We start from the raw sequence: 26,015 nt of genomic DNA, 5'->3' as shown, positions 1-26,015 counted from the left end.
CTTTGTTTTTGACTATTAAAATATAGTAATTATGCAGAATTTACATTTTTACCTATAGTACTGTGTATTTTTTAAATTTCAAAGCTTTTTGCAGTGTTTTCCAGGTCCCCAACCTTTATTTCCCCCAAAACAAAAATGTTCTTCTGATTGCATATATGTGATTACGCAGCATTTCTTACATATTTATTCTGAGAATTCTTCTAAAATAGATCTTTTCTATTTTTAAATTTTAACTGGCAGCCCTACCTCTTCAAGATACCAGTATTAACAATTAGGTATTTTTTCCACATTATTATTTACTAAAATGGGATCATATTGTCTGCAGTCTTCTATATCTACCTGTTCTTAGAGAATGCTAAATGAGGGAAATCCTTTCAAGTCAAATTGCATATATGTAATTATTGTTTTTAATGGTACCTAATATGCCATACTATGAGTGTACCACCATTTATTCTGTCATTCATCTATTAATAGATACTCTTTTTTTCCTCCACAATACAATTCTCCGTAAGTATTGTGGAACTCTGCATTTCTCTTTTTTTTTTTTTTTTTTTTTTAAAGATAAGGAGCAGTGATATACAGGTTTGTTTGTTTGTTTTTTAAGATTTTATTTATTTATGAGAAACACAGAGAGAGGCAGAGACGCAGGCAGAGGGAGAAGCAGGCTCCGTGCAGGGAACCCAATGTGGAACTCGATCCCGGGACTCCAGGATCAAGTCCTGGGCTGAAGGCAGGCGCTAAACCGCTGAGCCACCCCGGCTGCCCGTCTAACTCTACTCATCAGAAGTGATTTAAGTGGTCTTTGTGCTATGACTTTTAGGAAGAGGTAATGGTTTGAAAGATTTGTTAGGAGTAGAATGGAAATAGTGTCAGGCTTTCTAAAAGCTCTTCCTATTTAATCACAATAACTGGTATTTTTATTGGATACTCGTAAGCTTATTCAAGTATTTGGGGTAATAATTATCTAGTCTGTACTTTTTATGTGACTTTTTCACTAATCTGGGTTATCTAGGTTGAGAATACATTTTTGATTATGCACTCCCTTTGTGTTAATCCACTTTCTCCTCAAAAACTGTTATAATGTTGACCAATAAAATGAAATGATTCCTACAAATCAGCTTCAAATACAATGGAAACCTTGTTTTTTTCCTCAATTGAAGCCTCGTCCAAGTAAGTTATCTTTATGTATTGATGCATTTATTTTTGGGAATAGATTCCCAAAAGAGGATATTTCAGCTGAAGTGTGCATGAACTTTAAAATTTTTTTCGTTTAATTTTACTTTTTTACTGAAGTATAGTTGGCACACAATGTTATATTAGTTTCAGGTGTGTAATACATGACTTAACAGTTCTCTGCATCCTGAGGTGCTCACCATGATTAGTGTAGTTACCATCTGTCACCATACAGAGTTATTACAATATTGTATTCCATATGCTGTACTTTTTATCTCAGTGATTTATTCATTTTATTACTGGAAGTTTATACCTCTTAATCCCCTTCACCTATTTCATCCATCCTCCCCATTCCATCTCCTCTGGCAACCACCAATTCTCTCTATGAATTTTTGTTTTTCTGTTCATTTGTTTTGCTTTTTGGACTCCACATATAAGTGAAATCATGGTATTTGTCTTTCTCTGTCTGACTTATTTCACTTAACAATAATACTCTCTAGACCTATCTACGTTGTCACAAATGGCAAGATCTCGTCCCTTATGGCTGAGTAATAATCAGTTCCTTAACGCATCTTATCTATTCATCTAATGATGGATAAGTTCCATACTGTAAATAATGCTGCAGTACACATAGGGGTGCATATATCTTCAAATTAGTGTTTTTGTTTTCTTGGAATGAATACGCAGTGCTGGAATTACCAGTTTGTATGGCATTTCTAAAAATTTTAACTTTTTGAGTGACCTCCATACTGTTTTCCATAGTTACTACACCAGTTTGCATTCCCACCAGTAGTGCATGAGGGGTCCTTTTCCTTTATATTTTCCTCAGCACTTGATTTTTTTTTTTTTTATTCTGGGCATTTTTGACTAGTATGAGGTGACATCTCACTGTGATTTTGATTTGTGTTTCCCTGATGATTGATACTGAATATCTTTTCACGTATCTGTTTGCCATCTATATGTGTTTTTCAGAGAAATGTCTATTCAGAACCTCTGCCCATCTTTATTTATTTTATTTATTTAAAAAAAATTTTTATTAGAGTTCAATTTGCCAACATATAGAATAACACCCAGTGCTCATCCCGACAAGTGCCCACCTCAGTGTCTGTCACCCAGTCCCCCGCCCCCCAACCTCCCTTTCCACCACCCCTTGTTCATTTCCCAGAGTTAGGAGTCTCTCATGGTCTGTCACCCTCACTGATATTTCCCACTCATTTTCTCTGCTTTCCTCTTTATTCCCTTTCACTATTTTTTATATTCTCCTAATGAATGAGACCGTATAATGTTTGTCCTTCTCCAATTGACTTACTTTACTCAGCATAATACCCTCCATTTCCATCCACGTTGAAGCAAATGGTGGGTATTTGTTGTTTCTAATGGCTGAGGAATATTCCATTGTATACATAGACCACAGCTTCTTTATCCATTCATCTTTTGATGGACACCGATGCTCCTTCCACAGTTTGGCTATTGTGGACATTGCTGCTGTGAACATCGGGGCGCAGGTGTCCTGCCGTTTCACTGCATCTGTGTCTTTGGGGTAAATCCTCAGCAGTTCTGCCCATTTTTAAATTGGATTATTAATATTTTTTGGTGTTGAATTGTATGAGATCTTTAAATATTTTGGATATTAACCTCCTATCAGATATATGATTTGGAAATATCTCCTCCCATTCAGTAGATTGGTTTTGTTGATGGTTTCCATTTTGTTGATGGTTTCCTTCACTGTGTAAAAGCTTTTTAGGTTAATGTAGTATCGATAGTTTATTTTTGTTCTTGTTTTGCTTGCCTGAGGCGACATATCTAGAAAAACATTGATACAGCTGATGTTTAAGAGATTACTCTGTCTTCTTATAGGAGTTTCATGGATTTGGGTCTTAGAGTTGGCTCTTTAATCCATTTTGAGTTTATTTTTGCAGTGGTGGAAGAAAGTAGTTCAGTTTAATTCTTTTGCATGGTCTAGCACCATTCATTGAAGAGACTGTCTTTTCCCGTTGTATTTTCTTGCCTACTTTGTTGCAGATGAATTGATCATATAAGCATGGATTTATTTCTGGGGTCTCTCTCTCTGTTTCATTCTATATGTCTATTTTTATACCAGTACTGTTTTGATTACTATAGCTTTGTGCTTAGCTTCAAATGGGGGATTGTGATACTTTCACCTTTAGTCTTCTCAAGATTACTTTAGCTGTTTGGAGTCTTTTGTGGTTCAACACAAATTTTAAACTTATTTGTTCTATTTCAGTGAAAAATACTATTGGTATTTTGGTGGGAATTGCATTAAATCTGTAGGTTGCTTTGGATAGTATGGACATTTCAACAATATTAATTCTTCCAATCTGTTTGCATAGTACATTTTTCTATTTGTTTGTGTTGTCTTCAGTTTCTTTTATCAGTGCCTTACAGTTTTCAGAGTACAAGTCTTTCACCTCCTTGGTTAAGGTTATGCCTAGGTACTTTATTCTTTTTGATGCAGTTGTAAATAGGATTGTTTTTTAAATTTCTCTTTCTCCTGCTTCATTGTTGGTATATAGAAATACAACAGATTTCTGTATAACAATTTTGTATCCTGCAACTTTACTGAATTCATTTATTAGTCATCATTGTCTTGTCCTAATTTTAGAGGAAGAACATTGTTTTTCACCACTGAGTATTATATTACTGTGGGTTTTTCATATGTGGCCTTATTATGTTGAGTTATGTTCTCTCTAACCTCTCTTGGTTGAGAGTTTTTATCATAAGTTGATGTCGTATTTTGTCAAATGCTTTTTTGCTTTTATCTTTATCCTTCATTTTGTTAATGGGGTGTGTCATGCTGATTGATTTGCTAATATTGAACAGTCTCCACATCCCTGGAATAAATCCAACTTGACTGTGGCATTTGATCCTTTTAATATATTATTGAGTTTGATTGGCTGGTATTTTGTTGGGGATATTTGCATTTATATTCATCAAGAATATTGGCCTATAATGTTTTTTAGAGTGTTTTTGTCTGGTTTTGGTATCAGAGTAATGCTGGCCTCTTAGAATGAATTTGGAAGATTTCCTTCCTCTTCTATTTTATGGAATAGTTGGAGAAGGATAGGTATTAACTCTTCTTTAAATGTTTGGCAGGATTCACCTGTGAAGCCCACTGGTCCTGGACTTTTGTTTATAGGTAGTCTTTTGATTTTTCATTGAATTTTGTTACTAGCAATCAATCTGTTCAAATTTTCTATTTCTTCGTGTCAGTCTTAGAAGGTTGTATGTTTCTAGACATTTACCCACTTATTCTAGATTGTCTAGTTTGTTGGCATATAATTTTTCATAGCAGTCTATTATAATCCTTGGTATTTCTGTGGTATCAGTTCTTCTCTTTCATCTCTGATTGTATTCACTTGGGTCCTTTCCGTCTTTTTTTCTTGATGAGGCTGGCTAAGATTTATCAATTTTTTAATCTTGGTTTTATTGATCTTTTCCTGTTGGCTTTTTAGTCTCTGTTTCATTTATTTCCACCTGGAACTTTATTTCCTCCCTTCTAGTAACTTTGGGCTTTGTTTGTTGTTTTTCTTTTTCTTTTAGGTAACAGATCACATTATCTGAGGGTTTTTTGTTGTTGTTTCTTGATGTAGGCCTATATTGCTATAAATTTCCTTCTTAGAACTGCTTTTATGAGGGGCACACTTGAGTGGCTCAGTTGGTTAAGCGTCAGACTCTTGATTTTGGTTCAGGTCATGGTCTTGTGGATTGTGGGAAGTGAGCCCTGTGCTGGGCTCCACACTCAACGGGAGTCTGCTTCTTTCCTTCTCCCTCTCCCTGTGCCCCTCTGTGCACACTCACTCTTTTTCTCAAATAAATCTTAAAGAAGAATTCTTTAAAAAAACAAACAAACTGCTTTTGCGGGGTGCCTAGATGGCTCAGTTGGTGAGGTGTCTTAACTCTTGATACCATTTCAGGTCATGATCTCAGGGTTGTAAGGTCAAGCTCTGCATCAGGCTCTGTGCTCACCACAGCCTGCTTGAAATTCTCTCTCTCCTTTTCCCTTTGCCTCTCTCCTGACTCATACTCTGTATCTCTGTCTCTCTAAAAAATAAATAAACAAAACTCTTTAAAAAATTGCTTTTGCTATTTCCCTAAAATTTTGAATCACTGTGTTTTTATTTTTATTTGTCTCTAATTATTTTTTACTTCCTTTTTTATTTTTTTCATTGACACATTGGTTGTTTAGCCTCCATATATTTGTGGTTTTTTTCTATTCACTTTCTTGTAATTGATTTTTTTGTTTCATACTGTTGTGGTCAGAAAGGATGCTTGATATGATTTGAGTCTCTTTAAATTTATTGAGACTTGTTTTGTGGCCTAACATGTGGTCTGTCTTGGGGAATATTCAATGTATACTTGAAAAGAATATGTATTCTGCTGTTTGGGGATGGAATAGGCTGTATAAATCTGTTAAATCCATCAGGTTAAATGTGTTCATTCAAAGCCATGGATCAAAGTTCCTTATTGATTTTTGTCTAAAATATCTATCCATTGATGTAATGGGGTCTTAAAGCCCCCTACTATTCTTGTACTAGTATTACTTTCTCCCTTTTTCTCTGTTAATACCCACTTTATATATTCAGATGTTCCTATGTTGGGTACATAAATATTTACAATTATTATAAGTCTCTTTTTGGATTGATTTCTTTATCATTATGTAATGCTTTTTTCTTTGTCTTTTGTTACAATCTTTATTTTAAAATGTATTTTATCTGGTATAAGTACTGCTACCCCAGCTTTCTTTTGTGTCTATTTGCATGGAATATCTTGTGTCATACTCTCATTTTCAGTTTGTGTCTTTAGGTTCTGAAGTAGTCTCTTGTAGGCAGTAGTATATAGATGGGTCTCATTTTTTTTTAATCCGTTTGGCCACCCTACATATTAACTTTTTAAAATTGATGTATAAGCTCTTTACAGTCAAATGCTTAGATCTTAAGTATATAGTTCAGTAATTTTGACAAACGCATTCACTCATATAACTACACTGCCTATCAAGGAACAAAATTTTCATTACACCAGAAAGTTCTTTCACTCCCTATCCAAATCAACACTCCACACCTTGTACCAGAGAACTAATCTGATTTTTATCACCAGATTAATTTTGCCTATTCTACAGTTTCATGTAAATGAGGGGGAAAGCACATATATTTTTGTGCATAAGTTTTTTTATTTGACATAATGTTTTGGGGAGTCCCTGTACTGTTGTGTGTATCATTTGTTTATTCCTTTTATTACTATGTAACATTATATTGTGTATATATACCACAGTTTGTTTATCCAGAATCCTGTTGATTGTTTCTAGTTTAGGGCCATTATGAATAGACCTGATGTGAACATTCTTTTAAAAGGATTTTTTTTAAGGATTTTATCTATTTATTCATGAGAGACACAGAGAGAGAGAGACAGAGACAGAGACATAGGCAGAGGGAGAAGCAGGCTCCATGCAGGGAGCCCAATGTGGGACTCTATCCCGGGTCTCCAGAATCAGGCCCTGGGCAGAAGGTGGCGCTAAACTGCTCAGCCACCCAGACTGCCCTCTTTAAAAGGATTTTGTGGACATGTATTCATTTCCTTTCAAAAAATTCCTAGAAGTGATACTTTTGGGTCATAGGATAGATGTATGGGTGATAGGTATTTAAGGAAATTGCCACTTAATTTTTCTAAGTGGTCATACTACTTTACATGCTTAATAGCATAAATGAGAGTTCCAGTTTTCTGCATCCTCTCCAGTGATTGATGCTGGGTTTTTTGGTGGGTTTTTTTTTTTGTTTTTTTTGTTTTTTTTCATTTTAGCTTTACTACTGAGTACATAATAGGATCTCATTGTGCTTTTAATTTGTATTTTACTGTTGATTATTAATGTTGAATATTTTTGCATATTCTATTGGCCAGTCTTGTACATTCTCTTATAAAATGATATCTTTTTAAATCTTTTGCCCATTCATTTAATTTGTTTTGTCTTCCTATTGAAATTTAACATTTCTTTATAAGTTCTAGATAGAAGACCTTTGTCAAATATATGTGTTTTGAAGATTTCTCATCAGTTTGTGGCTTGCCTGTTTATTTTCTTCACAATATCTTTTAGTGAACAAATGTATCCAATTCTGATGAAGTATAATTTATCAATTTTTTTTCTTTTAATACAAACTTACTATGTCACTCTAAAAATCTTTTCCTACCCTAGGAATACTAACATATTCTATATATGTGTGTGTGTATATATATGTTATATATATTCTATATATAACATATTCTATGTTTTCTTCTGGAAGCTTCATAGTTCTAGATTTTGCATTTAGGCCTGAATTAATTTTTGCCCTTTTTTCTTACAGATATCCAATTATCCCAAAGTGCATTTATTGGAAAAAAATTTTTTCACTGAATTACAGAATCACTTGTTTTCACAGTTATTGAATTTAATTTGGCTGTTTGTTGTACCTATTTCTGGACTCTGTTCTATTCCATTGATCTCTGTTATGTCCTTTAACATTTGTCTTGATTACAATGGATTTATAATAAATCTTGAGGTCATATAGGATAAATTGTCCAACCTTGGTCTGCTTTTTCAAGATGATTTTGGTAGTTCTAGGTGTTCCGTATTTTAAATAACTTTCAAAATTGGCTTATTAAGTTTTTTTTAAAACCTGAGATTTTATTTTGATCGTATTTGGGGATGGTTGACATCTTAACAATGGATTTAACACTGAATGTTTCAACTCATGAGCATGGTATGTCAATTCATATGTTTATGCTTTTCTCAATTTCACTGTCTTTTACGGTTTTCTGTAGAGGTCTTATACATCATTCATTCAACTTATCTATAAGTTTTTTTATTTTTGAAGCTACTATAAATAGTATATTTTATTTTATATTCTAGTGGTTCATTGCTGGGATGTGAAAATATTGACTCTGTATTCTTGGAGGTTGTTAAATGCATTTATTCCATTAGTTTTTCTGTAGATTTCTTAGAATTTTCCATGTATAAAGTCAACAACAAAAATTCTATTTCCTTTTTAGTCTTAATTCCTTTTATTCTTTTTGTTGTCTAATTGCACTGGCTAGGACCTTCAGTACAATATTGAATAGAAATGATTTTGTCTTGTTTCTACTTTCTTCCTGCCCTAAATCCTGGTGCTTGCTTCTCTTCTTTACTATTAAGTGTCCTTTGTGGCATTTTTTCCCCCCAGAATAGGGCAGTTTTTACTGCATTAAAAACCTGCTCGGGTGGATATCCTTTTTCCCCAGGAATTTTCTTAATGGCATCTGGAAACTGCTGTCTTTTGGTTGGCAGAAGTGTTTCTCCTGCTGTCTTGACAATTTTTAAGCCAGACCTTTTTCTAAAATTACCAAGCATCTTTTATAAGCATTAAATTCTCCATGTTCTTATTCCTTATGTTCATATAATAATTTCACTTTCTCTTGAATCATGTTAGAATCTATAGGTATACCTTTCTTAAAGCAATCCTGCACCCACATAAAAGTTATTTTCAGTACAAGATAAAAAGGTATTTCCTGAGAAGTGCAAGATTTTCACACCTGCTGATGTAACTGCAATAATAGCTTCGTGAATTTCCTTTTATTTTTTCATAATGGTCCTTACATTGGGTTCATTTATCTTGAAATAGTGGGCATCCACAGCTGCAAACCTCAATCTATGGTACATATCAAGCAATTTTAACTTTGTCTTATAATGTCATGACTTTTCTCCAGTTCTTAGGAACACTTCCAGCATAACTGATGGCACTTTGTATGGGTCCCATGGTGTAATTCAGGATTTGCATTGTTACACAAAATAAGATGAAAAAATATGTGAGAACTTTGAGAGAGAACTTTTACTGTGATGCATGATTTATTGGGGAGAACTGCCCACCTAGCGATGATTAGTATCACATAGCATTTTAAGCAGATACTTCTAACACTTGAGCTCACTGCAATAGCTATAGGAGATGACTATGAAATTATTATAGTGGTACAGTATTACTACAGTTAATTTTATGCAGTTATGATTTAATACTGCATATTTACATTTGTTTATATTTATCTCAACTGTGAATGCTGCCATATTTGGTCTATATGTGCATAAGTATTGATAAATTTTAACTTTTTATAATTCGTGTATTTTTTATCATAGTAAATGATGAAATCGTCTCATATCTATATGTATTTTATACATTCATGAGATGCCTAACTCTCAATTTTTCTTCAGTGTTTCTTGGCTTCATGATTAGTTTACAGGTTTCTATCATTATCATTCATCCACTGATAGACACTTATATATGTGTCTGTATCTTATTCCCATTCTTTTCATTTAATATTTTACCACTAAGTATGCTGCTCACAAGGGTTTGCTTATATCTTTATTGGGTCAAGGAAATTTTCTGTTATTCCTAATTTTCCAAAAGGTTCCATTATAACCTTGGGTTATAATCTACCAAATGCTTTTTCTACATCTATTACAATGATAATATTGTACTGTAGTCACATATATTAAACCAAACCTACATTTCTGGGTTAAACCTCATTCGACCACTGATTATTAACCTTTTTATATATCATTGAATTGGATATGCTAACGTTTTTCATTAAAATTTTTTTGTTTTTGGTCTCAAGGTTTTCGGTTTGTAACTTTTTTTAAAATGCTTTAGTCATCAAGGTTGTAGAGGCTTCATAAAATGAGTTGGAAAATATTTACTCTTTCTCTTTTTATTTAATTTTTTGGATTGGAGAGAATTGATATTATTTTGTCCTTAAATGTTAGATAGAATATATGAATGAAGCCATTGGGTTGGGATTTTGTATGTGTGTGGGAGTTAGAGGGACTGAGAATCATGAGTTAAATTTCCTTCAATGATAAGTATTGTATTTCTCCTTGCGTTACTTTTGGTAATTTTTAAATTTATGTTGTCAAGTTTATTTACAGTATCCTCTCACTATCCTTTAAGGTCTATAAGATCTGTGTATCTTCTTTCATTTCTAATGTTGATCATTTATGTTTCCTCCATTTTCCATTTTTTCTTGCTCAATCTTCTAAGTTGTTTATTGGTTTTATTAACTTTTTAAGAACCCTGGCTTTGTTCATTTTTTCTGTTGGTTTGTCTTTTTAAAATTGTTGATTTTCATTGTTTTATTATGAATTTTCTATACTTACATTGTGTTTCATTTTAAGTATAGAAAATTTTTAGACGGAAGTGGAAATCGTTGATTTTAAATATGAGCATTTAAAGAAGTACATATTCTCTAAGGATTTAGTTACATGTCACAAATTTTGATATGATTGTTTCCTTCATTATTTAGTTTGAGGTATTTTCTAACTTGTGAATTCTTTTTTGATCCTTAGGTTATTTAGTAGTGTGATTTAATTTCCCAAATATATGAGAATTTTCTAGGTTTCTTTTTTATTGCTTTATAACTTAATTCCATTTGATGGAATAACATATTCTGTTTGATTTCACCCTAAGAAATATTGGGCCATCACATATGGTCTGGCTTGGTGAATGGTCCATCTGCAGTTAAGTAAAATATGTATTTTGCTGCTGTTGGATGAAGGATCTATAAATGTCAGTTGATAGTATTCACCTCTTCAACATTCTTACTGATTGTTTTCTGTTGTATCAATTTCTGAGCAAGGAACCTTGAAGATCTACCTATTTGTGGATTTCTTTATATTTCCCTTTAATACTGTCAAAATTTGCTGTATCTATTTGGAAGCTTATTAGATGCATATACAGTTTAAGTTGTTTTGTCTTCTTGAGTGAGTGACACTTTCATAATTTTTGAATGTCTATATTTTTCAGAGAGGCAAACCAAGAGACTGACTCTTAACTTATAAAGAAAGAACTAATGGTTTCCAGAGGGGATCTGGGTGAGGGGGAAAGGTTAAGTAGGTGATGAGGATTAAGGAAGGAACTTGTGATGAGCATTGGGTATTGTACGGAAGTGTTGAATCACTATATTGTACACCTGAAACTAATATTGCAATGTGTATTAACTGGAACTTAAATAAAAACTGTTTTTTAAAAAGCACTGACATATAATAAACTGTACAGAGAACAACAACAAGAAATGCCTGTCTTTTTCCCTTCCTCTTGAATGCTACTTTATCTGATAATAGTGTAGCCATGCTCTAACTTTCTTACATTTAAATGTATGTGTAATACATTCCACCCTTTTCCTCTCAGCTTGTTTGTGTCCTTATGTTCAAAGTATGTTTCTTGTAAACCTCATATGGTTGTGTCTAGCTTTTTTATCCATTCTGACATTCTCTGTTCCAGGGTAAATTCTAGCTGGACTAAATATTTAAATGTAAAAATCACACATTACAGCAGTAGAAGAAACTATGGGCGAAGTTTAAAATAATGCTGGGGCAAAAGAAGGTCTTTCCAACTATAACACAGAACCCAGAATCCTAAAAGAAAAGATAAATTTGACTGTGTGAAAAGTTTTTAATTACAAAACAAACCATGAGCAGTCAAAGGCAAATGACAAGCAAGGGGGGAAATATTTGCAGTTTATATCATTGCTGTAGGACTTTCTTCTTTACTGCTGTGGTGTTCCTACAAATCAATAAGAAAATAAAAAACTTAATTGAATAATGGGTGGAAAGCCTGGGTGGTTCAGTCAGTTAAGCATCTATCTGCCTTCTGCTCAGGTCATGATCCTAGGGGCCTCTCCTGTTGCCCATCGCCCCATTTGTGCATTCTCTCTCTCTCAAAAAAAAAATAAAATCTTAAAAAAAAAAAAAGAAAAATGGGAAAAGAATAGGATAAGATAGTTCATAAAAAAAGAAATACAAGCGTCTTTTGAATATGTAGATAAATTCTTGATCTTTCTCAAAACAGAGTAAACACATTCTGATAGTAATTTTTACCTATCACAGGAAAGATCAGCAAGTTTGATAACAGTCTTTGGGCAAGGGCACTGGAAACATTTGTTCTTACATATTGTTATTGGTGTAGATTAACATAATTTTTATGCTTTAACCATCAACTCCTCGAATTTATCCTACAAACATACTGAGCATGCACAAAATTTGCTTTGTACACTTTTATTCATTTCAGCCTTGTTTATAGTTTTAAATATTGGCAACCATACAAATATATCTCCCTGGATACTGATTAAACAAATTATGGTACCTGTACTAAAAGGCAGAATATTCTACAACTTTTCAAATAGTGAAGAAACTGCTCTTTATGTACTGGTATGGGACAGTCTCCAAGATACAAAATAAAGTGAAAAGCAAAAGATATGACACTGAATAGCCTGCTACTATTTGTATAAAAAATAATGTATAATAAGTGTTTGCACATATTTCTAAAAAGATGTCAAGAAATAGGTGATGCGAATTAAAACTCTTGTTAGAGAGGACAAGTGGTTGGACTGGGACAAAAAGGAGGGAGATTCTTTTACTATATACCATTTTGTGTCTTCTGAATTTTGAACTATTATGTATTCAAAACAATGAAAAATGTTTCCAAAATTGTAACAAGGTAAAAATATCTTGTTAAAATATCTAGCCTGTTAGTTCTAAACTGTCACTAAAATCTGAAATTAAGATCTATTTTGTCTCCCTTCTACTTCCATTTGAAGTTTGCCTTGTTTCTATTGACAGTAAAAACAAAATGAAATAGTTGAGCCCTTTGTACTAAGTAACTACGTCTGAGTCCCATCTCCCACCTCACTGTTTTAAACTCCAACTAGGGAACCCTGGGTGGCGCAGCGGTTTAGTGCCTGCCTTTGGCCCAGGGCGCGATCCTGGAGACCCAGGATCGAGTCCCACGTCGGGCTCCTGGTGCATGGAGCCTGCTTCTCCCTCTGCCTATGTCTCTGCCTCTCTCTCTGTGTGTGTGACTATCATAAACAAATAAAAATTAAAAAAAATAAATAAACTCCAACTAGAGGGTAAATAGTCTTAAGAAATATTTTTTAAATTCTCACATCTTTCAAACACATGCTTGACAATGTGTGTCTTTAAATGTTTGCATATATGTGACACAAGAAAGAGGTGGTGGGAAAACAGTTTTAGTGAAATACAATTTGTAAGAATTTGAGGAAATGACCAAAAACCTGGAAATGTGATGATAGTCTTATTTTCTCTTTTAGATATTAAGCACCGCCGAATACCAATCTTATTCTTTGCAAACAAAATGGATCTTAGAGATGCAGTGACATCTGTAAAAGTGTCTCAGCTGCTGTGTTTAGAGAACATCAAAGATAAACCATGGCATATTTGGTAAAGTTTTATATTTACTTCTCATTATGTCATTCTGAAAAAAATCTCTGAGCTTGTGTTCTTTGCTAAGCTCACTGTGTAAGTCACCTAACTTGATAGGATGTAAGTTAAGGATTTAATTGTATACAATTGTAGCAGTGCAGGTATTCATGAATACATTATTGCTAAAACTTTTTCCAATCTTGGGGTACCTGCCATGGCTCAGTCAGAGCATGTAGCTCTTGATCTTGGAGTCCTCAGTTTCAGCCCCACATTGGATGCAGGGATTACTTAAATAAATAAATCTTAAAACAACAACAACAAAATACCTTTTCAAATCTTTCTGAGGATGTAAAATATAAACAACTCTTTCAAAGGAAATTTGAACCCACTTACTCAGTTTCAGTTACACTGATTTCCTTCTGCACATTGAATCAGCCAACCACAATCCCATGTCAGAACTCCCTTTGTCTGAATCAGTCTCCAGAATAATTTTCCTGCCTTGCTATTATACTTCCTTCAGGAGAGAGACCTCTGATGATAACCCTCCAAAATAATGTTATATCTTATCTGCTATGTATCGTTTTTTTTTTCCTTCATATTTTGCTGTATATTTCTATTGCCATGTCTTCTTTGGGTTTTGCTTATTTTATAGTGTATCTTCCTATACTAGTGCATAAGCAACATGAGAGCTAGAATTTTATCAGTTTTGTTTACTCTGTAACCCCTAAAATAACAATAGTACCAGGTACTTAGTATGTGCACAACAAATATTGGTTTATTTGAGTATATAGAAATATAAATATTAATTTTATTTAGATACACTAATAAAATCAGACTCTTCAGCAATTAGTATCTGAAATTATACATTGTTTATTTGGAAAGCAACTTCTTATGGATATATTTAACTGTGGTGTGCCTTTCTGCAAAACATTGCAATAAGGATAACCAGAAATTATATATTAGATAGTATTTTAGTGCCTGCCTTATATTAATTTGAGCTTCCTTCTATCCACCTACTTACTTCCCTTTGCTGCAAGATGTCCTCTTGCCAATTTTCCCATTTTTCAAAGGGAAAGTCGTAACACAGAAGCATAGAAATGTACCATGTGTAGAAAGAGAAACAATATAAAACAAGGAGATACTACAGCTCAGTAAAGAACTTGTAGAGCTGATTTTGGTGCTGAAAAAGAAATCTCCTAGAAGAAAGCTTGAAAAAGCCCCTGAAAGGCTTCCGTGCTCAGGGCCACCACCACTTCTACCCAGGATTGAAACACTGCATATCTTGAGCAAAACTTTCCTTACTTTGCAATCAGAAGAAGAGTCAATTTTACTGTCTCTCGACTTAGAATTTGAGGTTCTATGATATTTGGTCAGTAAAGAAAGGAGGGATTTTAGGTAGAGAAGTATCTTAAGATAGAACCTTTATATTTCTCTAAATTATACCTAAACTAGTAATATCTAAACCAGAATAATTTTAATTTTTGCACTGTATTAAGCATTGTGAATTTTGATAGAAAGTACAACATTAAGAAATATGGGCCTAAATAAAAAGAAATATGGGCCTAATTAATAAAAGATGCAGTCCTACTCTTAATTTTGAAATATAAATTAATTTTGCAAGTGGAAAAAATCTCTTTCTACTTAAAATAATCAGCAACTGAATTTTAACAGATTTCTTTATTCAAGTGTGATATCTAAATACCTCTCTAGGTGAGAGAAAAGGTAATGTTCTGATGCTATAAGGACGTAGAGTATTATATTGCCAGGTTCTGTATTTTCTGAGTAACTTATAGAAGAATGCCAAGTATTTCTTTGAAAGTTGTCTATAATTTTGATTCAATTCAAAGAATATCTCACTAAGAACTAATAGTGTTGTTAAACTTGTTTTTTTTATTTTTTGCTAATAAGTTCATTAAAGCATGTATAACATTGAAAATACGTGGGGCACCTGGGTGGCTCAGTCAGTTAAGCATCTGCCTTCAGCTTGGGTCATGATCCCAGAGTCCTGGGATCCACATCAGGCTCCCTGCTCAGAGAGGGGACTTTGCTTCTCCCTCTCCCTCTGCTGGCTCCCCCTGCTTGTGCTCTTTCTCTCTTTGTGTGTCAAATAATAAAATCTTTGAAAAAAAATTTTAAACACACTTTTCTGGGCAGCCCAGGTGGCTCAGCAGTTTAGCGCCACCTTCAGTCCAGGGAGTGATCTTGGGGACCCAGGATCGAGTCCCACGTTGGGCTGTCTGCATGGAGCCTGCTTCTCCCTCTGCCTCTCTCTCTCTCTGTATGTGTCTCTCATGAATAAATAAATAAAATCTTTAAAAATAATAAATAAATAAATAAATAAATAAATAAATAAATAAATGCAGCATGTTACAGAGATAAAATATGCTATCTCTCTTGCCTTAAGTATAAGTAAATTTAGCAGCAAATAGAGAAAAGATTATAGAGAAATGCAGCCTGGAAAATGTTTGTGGTTTATTTTTACTCATTGTACTGTAAAACATACAGCCAACGCTGATTTTTAGGGTCTGATTTTAATAATGTTCTTTTAAAAAAGTTCTTTGACGGAGTCCCATATACAATATGTATATGTATTTACTTATTTACCCTCTTGTGAGGGCAACAGATAACAAAATAGGTAGATAGATGTTAAAATACCAGCTGGCAGGATGAAGAAAAGTAAAGTAGGACAAGAAGAGAAAGAATAATGATAGGTGTTCTCTCTGTGAAATCTAATTATTGTTAGAGAGAAATTCACGCAAAATTTTGGAGAATAGGTTTCCAGACAGAGAGGCCTGCCAAGTTAAAAAGCTCTTAGATGAGAATGTGCCTGGTTTGCTCCCGGAAAAGCAAGAAGTCCAAGCTGGCTTGAATAGGGGGATCTAGAGGGAAATTGTAGGAGATGAGGCCATTGAGAAATAGCCAGGGACCATATCACATTGGTTCTGGTAGGACATGGTAAAAAGACTTTGGCTTTTATTCTAGTTACAGGTCTGATGATATATTCAAAAGGAAAGATAGAACATAAACATTCAGGACCTATTAGGAAAAAATGGAAGGTTTTTAGTATGGTACTGATGCCCCCAGTAAAGGGGATGCCCCCAGTAATTGGATTACTTGTTTGGGACTATAAGTGTATAATAAAAATCAAGACATTGATCTTTCTTGATTTAAGCATTTCAGTTACTGATGTTTTGCTACTGATAGGGATAATCTGTAATATGCTTTGGATAATTATGTATCATATGCTGTTGGTTTCTATTTTAAAATAATTTTATGATAAAGTCATATTTGTAATCTAATAAGTAATTCTTTGGAAGTAATTTCTGTTTTGATTAGAATCAAATTATTTTAGATAATTAGGTACATTTTTAAATCATGCACAGCACACTTAAAAGGAACTCTAATCATTCAGAAAATCTGTTTATTTATACTAGTTACTATCAGTCTATATCTGATAAAGATTATCTGATACTATCAAAATCATCTGCATTTTATTATTTTAGTTTCTTTAGCATTATCTTATAGATGCTAAAACTGAAGACAGAGAGTTAAATAACCTCTAGTTTCCTGAAGCCCGTGGATATGAGTATGATTGAAATCTGAGATTTTTTTTTTTTATTGTACCAGTTTACCAAAGTTATAATTACAGGTTTATACCTTATGGATATCAAATTCCATTTCAAATAAAGTCACTCCATCATGTGGCTAAATTACAACCTAAGACAACCATTTCTAATAAATAAATGTTATTGAGTCACTGGGGCTGGGCAAAGTAGAATAACTTTTTAGTGATAATACTTTTCCAAATGTCTGTTATAAATCATGAATAAATTTCTCATGTCTCCTTTCTGAGCACTCAGACTTTTTTCCTATGTATATTCAGTTTCAGGGCTTAACCAGTTTTACTCAGATATATGTTACTAGACTATTAATTTGCCATCTAGCAAAATTGTAATTATTTATTCGTATGGTTCTATGAAGTAATGAAATGGATATGTTTCTTATGGATTTTATTTCAGTGCTAGTGATGCCATAAAAGGAGAAGGATTGCAAGAAGGTGTAGACTGGCTTCAAGGTACATCACAAAATACTATGCATCTGCAGTCTTTATTTCCATTCTATTCACATTTTTCTTTCCCTTTTTGCATTTCATTTTTATTATATCATTGCCTCTCTCCCTCTTGTTTCCATTTATTTCTGCTGTCAGAAAAAACAATCCAGTAAGTATCTAATACCTTGCTACCTTTACTTCTATTACATTTTTCTGACGGGTTTATTTAAATAAAATATTTGCATCTTTATAATCAATACACATGACAACTCTAGAAAATAATTTTATGACAACAAATTTCTGTCAGATCTAGTAAATAGAAGCACATTTGAAGTTTGGGATAATTTCAGGGCTTCCTGTCAATCATTAAAAATAAGTTTGCTTGGCATATGTCTTTTAAGAATCATGTTAAACTCTATGGCTCCATTTATACATGTTTACACAACTTTTAATACTCATTTAGTATTATAAATACTGGTATTGATGTTTTGTATATTGCAGTTTTGTTACTCATCAAAATAGTTATCATTAGTTGGTACAGGTTTATTATATCAAGGAATAAATTAAGGAATATCCTTTCCTCTAAGATTCCATTGTTTACTGACCATAGGAATGGCCTGAAGCAGTGACCTACACAGCAATAGACGTGAATGAAACCAAGTTCTGTAGGTCCTTTTTATTACAGGACCCTGAGAGTCAGGCTGAAAAATGTCCATTTGTGAGCAGAGCTGGGGATTATTCCTATCAGGAATCTGTCTGCCCTGAACTAGGGTAATTAACAAAATATTATTAATTCTAGCTGTAATCTTACAGCTACGGATTTATTTTTTTCTCTACTAACCCTTTAATGTCAGTTATGTGTAATTTTGTTTTATGCATATCCTGTTCAATCTAAAAATAGCCTGCTTGCCCATACATAAAGAGACTTGATACTTCGTTGGTTCAGAATATTAAATCTCCACCTGATAAATATTTTAATGTGTTATTAGTAAAATATGGTATTTTAATAAACTGCACAGACTGTTGTAGTATTTCTTTTGTTTCTGTGTAGACATCATGACATTTACCATTAAACTGCAAAAAATATTATAGTCATATTTTTCAATTAAGTAAAACATAATTGAGAACCTCTAATAGTTCTCAGAAGAACTGTTGGAATTTTTCTGAACACACATAGTTCTTAGATTGTGATAAAGAAGTGGTTTACACTTCTGATGATTTAATGGGACTTATTTCCACATAAAACAGATTAAGGAGCAGTGTTCTACAGAAGACCCCAGAAGCATATGTTAAGCCTTGATTTCTTATTTTACCAGTGCTTATTGCTCACAGTGAAGACACTGCATGGATAGAAACCCTACTATTGCTCATAAAAGCATAGTACCTATGAAAATAGGTTGATAAATTGTAGTTCTCCCTTCCTTTGTTGGGTATATTTTGTCTGTAATAATGAGGCCACTAGGTGTCAGTAACGATCCAACATCACGGTGCCACTTGCCAAGTCTGGTCTTCTTACCTAATTTTTGTGTCTTTGATCTTTCTGATTCATTATCTTTGTATCATCCTTTTTTTTAAGGAGGATACACTATTAGAAATGTTTTTGTGGGATCCCTGGGTGGCGCAGCAGTTTGGCGCCTGCCTTTGGCCCAGGGCGCGATCCTGGAGACCCGGGATCGAATCCCACGTCGGGCTCCCGGTGCATGGAGCCTGCTTCTCCCTCTGCCTGTGTCTCTGCCTCTCTCTCTCTCACTGTGTGCCTATCATAAATAAATTAAAAAAAATTTAAAAAAAAAAAGAAATGTTTTTGTGCCATTGCATTGTCATGTTATTTTATGTAACCTTTAGAGCAGTTTTCTATGACCGGTTTCCCTATTTAAATAGAGAACACAATAATAATAAGCATTTGAGATTTTGAGTCTAGCAGATTTATTCTACACTTATTAACTAATTATTAACAATTATCTGTTTCTTATGAAAATAATTTTCATCATCTGTACAATTAAATGTCAAAAATTGTACAGATTAAATAAACACTGTTAAAGTGCCTAGTATAAGGGAAAAAAAAGCCCCAATAAGTGTCAAATTTACCATCTTACATAACTGCTCTCTATTTAGGAAAGGAGGAAACTTAACACAGATTAAAAAGTGTTATTAGCTTGATTTTGAATAAGAAATCCTTCATCTTTCCTGTGTAATAGTAAATAGTTTACATTTTAATTCTCCAGACTATCTCTCTGGATTTAAAAAGAGGTAAAAAACCTATTTTGCAAATTAGGTAGCAGTAAATAGGGAGACTAGTCCATGCTTATAACTATTAACTTATTACCTAGAGGTTTTTATGTAAATTTAACTGTGAAAGATATTCTAAATGTATCTCTTCATTTTGCTTCCAGAATTCTGAAATTTCCTACCATGCTAAACAACAAAGCTTCTGGTTCATTTTGGACCAATTTACTCTTACTATTTTAAGGTTGAAAATTTTTGAGTAAAATGTTAAATTACATTTTTTTGCCATGATTCCATTCTCTTTTGGAAGGATTCTCAATAATTACCTATATATTATAACCCAAAGATAAGAACTCCTGAGTAGACTTTGAAATATTTTTTAAAGTCACCAAAGAAACCATTGCAGAGGTGTAAGTTGTTTTCCAGGTCTGAAACTTTCAAATCAGATATTTATAAAAAGAAATCTTTCCATGTGATTAATGAAACGTACTCATTTTATCACTTTATATGGGAAAAGTTAATAATCCTCCCAAAGTTTTAATATAAGGCTTCTATAAACTACGTATATGGGTATTCTAATGAAAGATAGAGGACTGAACAGTTAATTCCATCCCCTTGTCGAATTTCACTAAGAGGACTTTTATTTAAAGACTTATCCCACAAGGGAAAAAAAAAATAGTAGTGACAAAAATGGCAACCAAATTTAGAAGCTGAATGTCTGATGAATGTTGAATGACTTAAGAGATCTGAGAAAGGTGAATTCTGAACTAGCACTGAGGAAAGCTGGAAAGCATCCCACTTTATGTTGCAGATCCCCTCGAAGGCTCGGATATTGATGAAAAGTGGAAAGAAGGATGAAGTGGGCCTGAAAAGAGAACATAGTTATACTTTCTTGACCCCCCCCCCAAAAAAGATTGAAGGTTCATTCTTGCAGAAAATCAGAGTATCTCTGGACTAGGGAACACCCAAGCACAGCTGTGTGGCAGTGCTGGTCTGAAAATGAGGAGTAACTGAAAGTTTTTATACCAAATAGTGTACTCCTCTTCTGCCTTCTACTTCTCCCAAAAGACACTGACAGTAGGAAAGATATAGAAAGTAATCTTAGAGGAACCAGACCAGTGAGAGAAAAGACCTAAAGGTATTAACATCAAAGATTCCCAAGAAGATGGTGTAGCTGTCTACACTAGAATAAAGACCACATTTGACAAGCCTCACACACATACTGAAATTTCAGTCAGCTTTGTAGTGTTCATTCATACTTATGAAAAGATGGCAAAGGCATTTGAGGATCAAAACATTATAAATTATGGAACATCAACAAACTAAATGAGCGGGTTAGAGGAAGTAGAATTCATTTAGGGAGAACATTTCAAAAAATCGTTAGAGTATCCTCAAAGAGATAAGATTACTTTCATGAATATGACCAGGCATACTACTTGTAAAGGACCAAAGGAAAAAAAAGTTCATAGAAAATAATAGAACAGATGAAATGGAAAATTCAATAAAAAGAAGATAAAATAGAAGCATTCACTCAGAAAGTAGAGCAAAAAGATAAAATTGGAAAGAAAAGAAAGTAGGAGGTCCAATATCCAAATAATAGGAATTTTAGAATGAGCAAAGAGAGAAAATAGAGGGGAGAAATTCCTCAAATAAATCAGTAAACAGTATTTTCCAGAACTGAAAGATGAGTTTTTAGTTGAAAGGTCTCTTGAAAGCCCAGTACAGCAAATGAAAATATTCCCACACCAAGGGTCACCGTTACTTAATTTAAACATTTAAGACAATGGAAGATTCTACAAGCTTTCTGGGAAGAAAATAAGTTTCATGTAAAAGATAAGGAAGCAAAAATAACATCAGACTTGTAAACATCAACATTCGGAACCTGTAAGATACTGGTCATTGCCTGGCAAAGTCCAAGGAGAAAACAATGGAATTATATGCTCAGGCAGTATCAGTGTATTTTGACTGTAGAATAAAGACATCTTCATCTATGTAACAGTCTCAAGAATGTACTTTCTATACCTTCTACTGAGGTAGCCATTGAGAGGTATACTCTTCAAAGACAAGGTAATAAGCCAAGAAGATAAAATAATAGACCATGAAACAGGAAAACCAGTATAAGAGCATGTGGGAAGGATCCTAAGGACGATAATGAAAGATAATGAGTTCCTAGCATGATAATGAAAGATCTCATATGAAGATAGCTGGGCAAGCATGGGGAACAACTGGTCAGATTAGAGAGTTTTGGAAGACTCTAAGGGAGAGTTCTTCAGGAAAGTGAAATTCATAGGCTGTGTAATGTGCTTCATCATAATAAAGGTTTTCCCAGTGTGGGAGTAGTGAGATTGAATTAGTGTTAAGTACTTAAAATAATAATAATAAGCAGACAGGCAGGGTTGGAGAATGAGGCACAATTATTAAAAAAGGGAAAACAAAATGCAGAGGAGAGGGATACAACTGATCTCTGTGAATAGCATGTATGCAGTCATCATATCGATGACAAGATTACTATGGTAGAAGAATGAGAGTGCTGAAAGCATAATGGGGGTGTCCGGGCAGCAGCGAAGGAACTAATAATTCAAAAAGTAATAATAAAAGTGTATTATTTAGAGATACAGAGGTAAATCTCCTAAGAGAGGTTAGAAGTGATTGCCTCTGAAAGATTAAAGAAGATGAGACAAGGGTCTGCTAGTAGACTAGTTGACTTAACTTTGTGCATGTACTATGATAAAAACAAAAACTACAGTGTGTTTGTGCTTTAAACAAAAACAGGTAGACTGCATAGGCGTCTACTCTGTTTTTATAGATTTATCATGGATTACTTTAGAAAATGGATTTTGTCTGTGGAGACTGATAGTTTTTTGTTCGTTTTTTGTTATCAGATCAGATCCAGGCTGTGAAGACATGAAAAGATAGTATTTGGAAACTTCAACAATTTTCAATTCAAGGAATGTATCTTAAGGCAACTGAATACTTCAAATTTTTTAAAAGATGTTTGTGCATCTAAGAATACTTAATAATCTTCTGCTTGCATTTATGGACTCTGAATGAGCTTTTTAAGAACATAGGACTTCAGGTATGCTAATGTGACCATTAATTATATTAAAACTAAATATTTCCTCAGAAGGGCTCCTTCCCAGAATTATCAACTTCTCGGTAGAAGTCTACATTTGATTGTAATTAGAATATTTAAAGTCAGAGTTATAAGCCATCTCAATATCGCATCATGATTTCTAATACCTTTAGTGTATTTTATTTTTTAAATTATCTTCTAAAATTTAGTTAATGGTATGACTTTGCAGTATGATTGTGCTTGGAAAAAGAACTTTAAATATTTATAAGGGACCATGGATAATTAATATATATACATAAAATTTTTACTATGTGTGATTATCAATAAAACATGCAGTGTACCAACTAGTGTACTTTGTTTACACTGAAAAGAATAATGCTATGTCAACGTAATATTTAGTGTTTTACAGTCAAGCATTTGTAAATTATCTGAGACCAAGTTAAGCTGAATTTATTTATCCAGTGAATGTGTATTAAAACTCTCTGTACCTATACTACTTGGCATTGTCCTAGTCAATGGTGATACAAGGTAAATAAGATATATTCTTTACCCTTAGAGAACTTAAAATGTAATGAGGGTTAATTTGAGAACCTTTTCATACATAGCATCTAATTTTATTTCATTGGCTAAATGATTATCTTGCATTTTAAAATTAAGAGGTATAAAAATGAATGTGATTCTTCAATAATTATTTTAACTGACTTCTTGTTTCTTTCTTTAAAATGTCTCCAATTACTATAGCACTTTGTTAAAATAGATTGTGACTCACCAAAATATGTTTTCCCTGAGCAAAAATTGCTACAAAAATGTCCTTTAGAATTTTAGACACATCTCAGGCATCTACTCTGTGCAAATTGTGTTAGTTCTCAAAACTTAGAGGCCACTTTTGTGAACTCTGAATAGAATATTTCATTTTAAATTAACCACTAGAAAAGAATATACAGAGCAATGGTGTCAATCCTGAAAAACATTGCATATAAAGAACTGTAGTGTACAATATATAACATTTTAAACGTCCTTAGCTGTGAAAATGATAAAAACAGGAGGCAAAGGGCACCTGGGTGACTCAGTCGGTTGAGCATATGCCTTTGGCTTGGGTCATAGTCCCGGAATCCTGGGATGGAGCCCTGCATCAGGCTCCCTGCTTCTCCCTCTCCTCCCTACTCATGCTCTCTCGCTATGTCTCTCTCTCAAATAAATAAACTATTTAAAAATTTTTTAAAAACAGGAGGCAAAAGGTAAGTGAGTAATAGGGGTGTGTTATGGTATCTGTGGTACTGGTACATGTCCTAGAGATTTGAATAAAATCATTTTAAAACTACAGTAAAATTCTATAAATCAGTTTCTCTCAGTCCAGGAATCCCAATGGTTTAGAATTGGGGAAATTAAAAGTTATCCAGAATATCTTAATAATCCAGCATTTTATTTTAGCTAGCTTGCAAGCCTCTCGTAAATTGTTTCGATGAGGGGTCCACCTGGGTGGCTCAGTTGTTGAGCATCTGCCTTTGGCTCAGGTCATGATCCCAGGGTCCTGGGATCAAGTCCCACATTGGGCTCCCTACATGGAGCCTGCTTCTCCCTCTGCCTATGTCTCTGCCTCTCTGTGTGTCTCTCATGAATGAATAACTTAGAAAAAAATTGTTTTGATGAGGATACAAAGTGAGATTCTTATTAGGGTTGCCTCGAATATAAAAAGGACATAAAAACACTGAATGTAGTTTAACAAAATACTTATATGCTGTAGTTTAGGAAGACAGGATAGTTTAGGAGGATGGAGAAAGGGTATATTAGAATTCAAATCTTCATCTACCATCATCGTCATCATCATCATAATAGCTGTCGCTATATGAACACTGTATTTTGAGCTAGATATTTTCACACATACTAGATTTTGCATTATTTAATTCTCACATTAAACTTGTGTGATAAAGGTAGGTTTTATTATTTGTTTTATAGACAAGGAAACAGAGACCTAAAAAAGTCATTTGCAGAATGTCACTGCTAAATGCTGGTGCTGGGATTTAGAACCAAACCATCTGTTTAGGATAGATGGATTCAAGAGAAAAGAGTATTATAATATTAGAAATACAGAGCTACCTGCCATAAGGATAACTAAAAGGACTGAAAAGGCTCTCATTGGAGTGGGAGACCAGGATGGGGTAGGAAAGTCAGAAAAGTGACTACTTTTTTGTTTTGTTTTTAATTTTTACTTGTTTTCAGTCTCTGAACACTTCAGATTTTCAACTCTGGGCATAAATGACTAATAAAAATAACTATTAAAACTATGTTGATACTAAGTTAATTAATATTCCACAAACTACAGTAATTCACACCTATGTAAACATTTAAAAGAAAGCAAAGTACTGACTTTTTCCTTAGTTTCTGTGATCTCCAAATCTAGTTTATACTCCATAAATATCTATTCTGTTTTACATTTTTTTTTAATTTTTTTTTTCATTTATTTATGATAGTCACACACAGAGAGAGAGAGAGAGGCAGAGACATAGGCAGAGGGAGAAGCAGGCTCCATGCACCGGGAGCCTGACGTGGGATTCGATCCCGGGTCTCCAGGATCGCGCCCTGGGCCAAAGGCAGGCACCAAACCGCTGCGCCACCCAGGGATCCCTGTTTTACATTTTCACGTGAAGATTATTACGTAGAAGCACATTGGGCTACAGATGCCATAAAAGCATGTATAAGCTGAGTTTATTGCATTTGTATTTAACGTAGTATACAATTAAAATTTATTGCATTAAAGCTCAAGCAAATGTTTTTTCATGTTTAGACATCACTCTGTTAGAAAGTTCAATTCATTAAGCTCTACATTTCAATATAAATACTTTGTAAAGTGTCAAAACTTATTGTATGTATTGTGTTTAAATATTTATATTTGGCCCTATGTGTCTTGTAAATCACAAAAGAGCAGAGTTTTAATATTTGTTTTTCATTTATTGGTTGTCTGTTAAAAATTGTGAATTATTTTTTGATTGCTAATGTTATTTTTTTCCTTTGGAATTTTTGGCATAACACGTGATTTCCATAAATATATGAAATTACTCTTGAGAATACTTAAGGCAAATACATCCTGCTTATAACTCTGGTACATTAAAATGCTACAGCATTTTAACTGTGCATATTTTCTGCTGATTATTCTCTTAGTTCTTAGTTTAAAAAATAAATAAAACTGATTAAATATTCACTTAAATGGATTTAAAATAGGTTTGTCCATTTCTGTGACTGGAAAAGAATACTATAATAAT

At 33.5% G+C, this 26,015-nt stretch overlaps 1 protein-coding gene across 14 annotated transcripts in view; it reads left to right on the top strand.

The window, feature by feature from the left end:
* The window catches only part of ARL6 (ARF like GTPase 6), a 61,005-nt gene that overhangs the window by 15,339 nt on the left and 19,651 nt on the right, over positions 1–26,015 (top strand). For 11 of the 14 annotated variants that reach the window (XR_013372587.1, XR_013372584.1, XR_013372589.1 and 8 more), the window contains 3 exons: positions 13,294–13,423; positions 17,425–17,480; positions 22,565–22,758. Coding sequence is in view for 2 of the 14 variants with exons in the window: in XM_077884588.1 (XP_077740714.1) it covers positions 13,294–13,423; positions 17,425–17,480; positions 22,565–22,590 (212 nt within the window). In the remaining 12 variants the exon portion in view is untranslated. Of the gene's footprint in view, positions 1–13,293; positions 13,424–17,424; positions 17,481–18,066; positions 19,256–22,564; positions 25,961–26,015 lie in introns of those variants that run through there. The other 3 variants (XM_077884588.1, XM_077884590.1, XR_013372592.1) reach the window with 3 other exon arrangements.

The sequence above is a fragment of the Canis aureus genome, chromosome 35, assembly GCF_053574225.1.
Source record: "Canis aureus isolate CA01 chromosome 35, VMU_Caureus_v.1.0, whole genome shotgun sequence".
Classification (NCBI taxonomy): Eukaryota; Metazoa; Chordata; class Mammalia; order Carnivora; family Canidae; genus Canis; species Canis aureus.
This window is presented reverse-complemented; position numbering and strand designations above follow the sequence as displayed.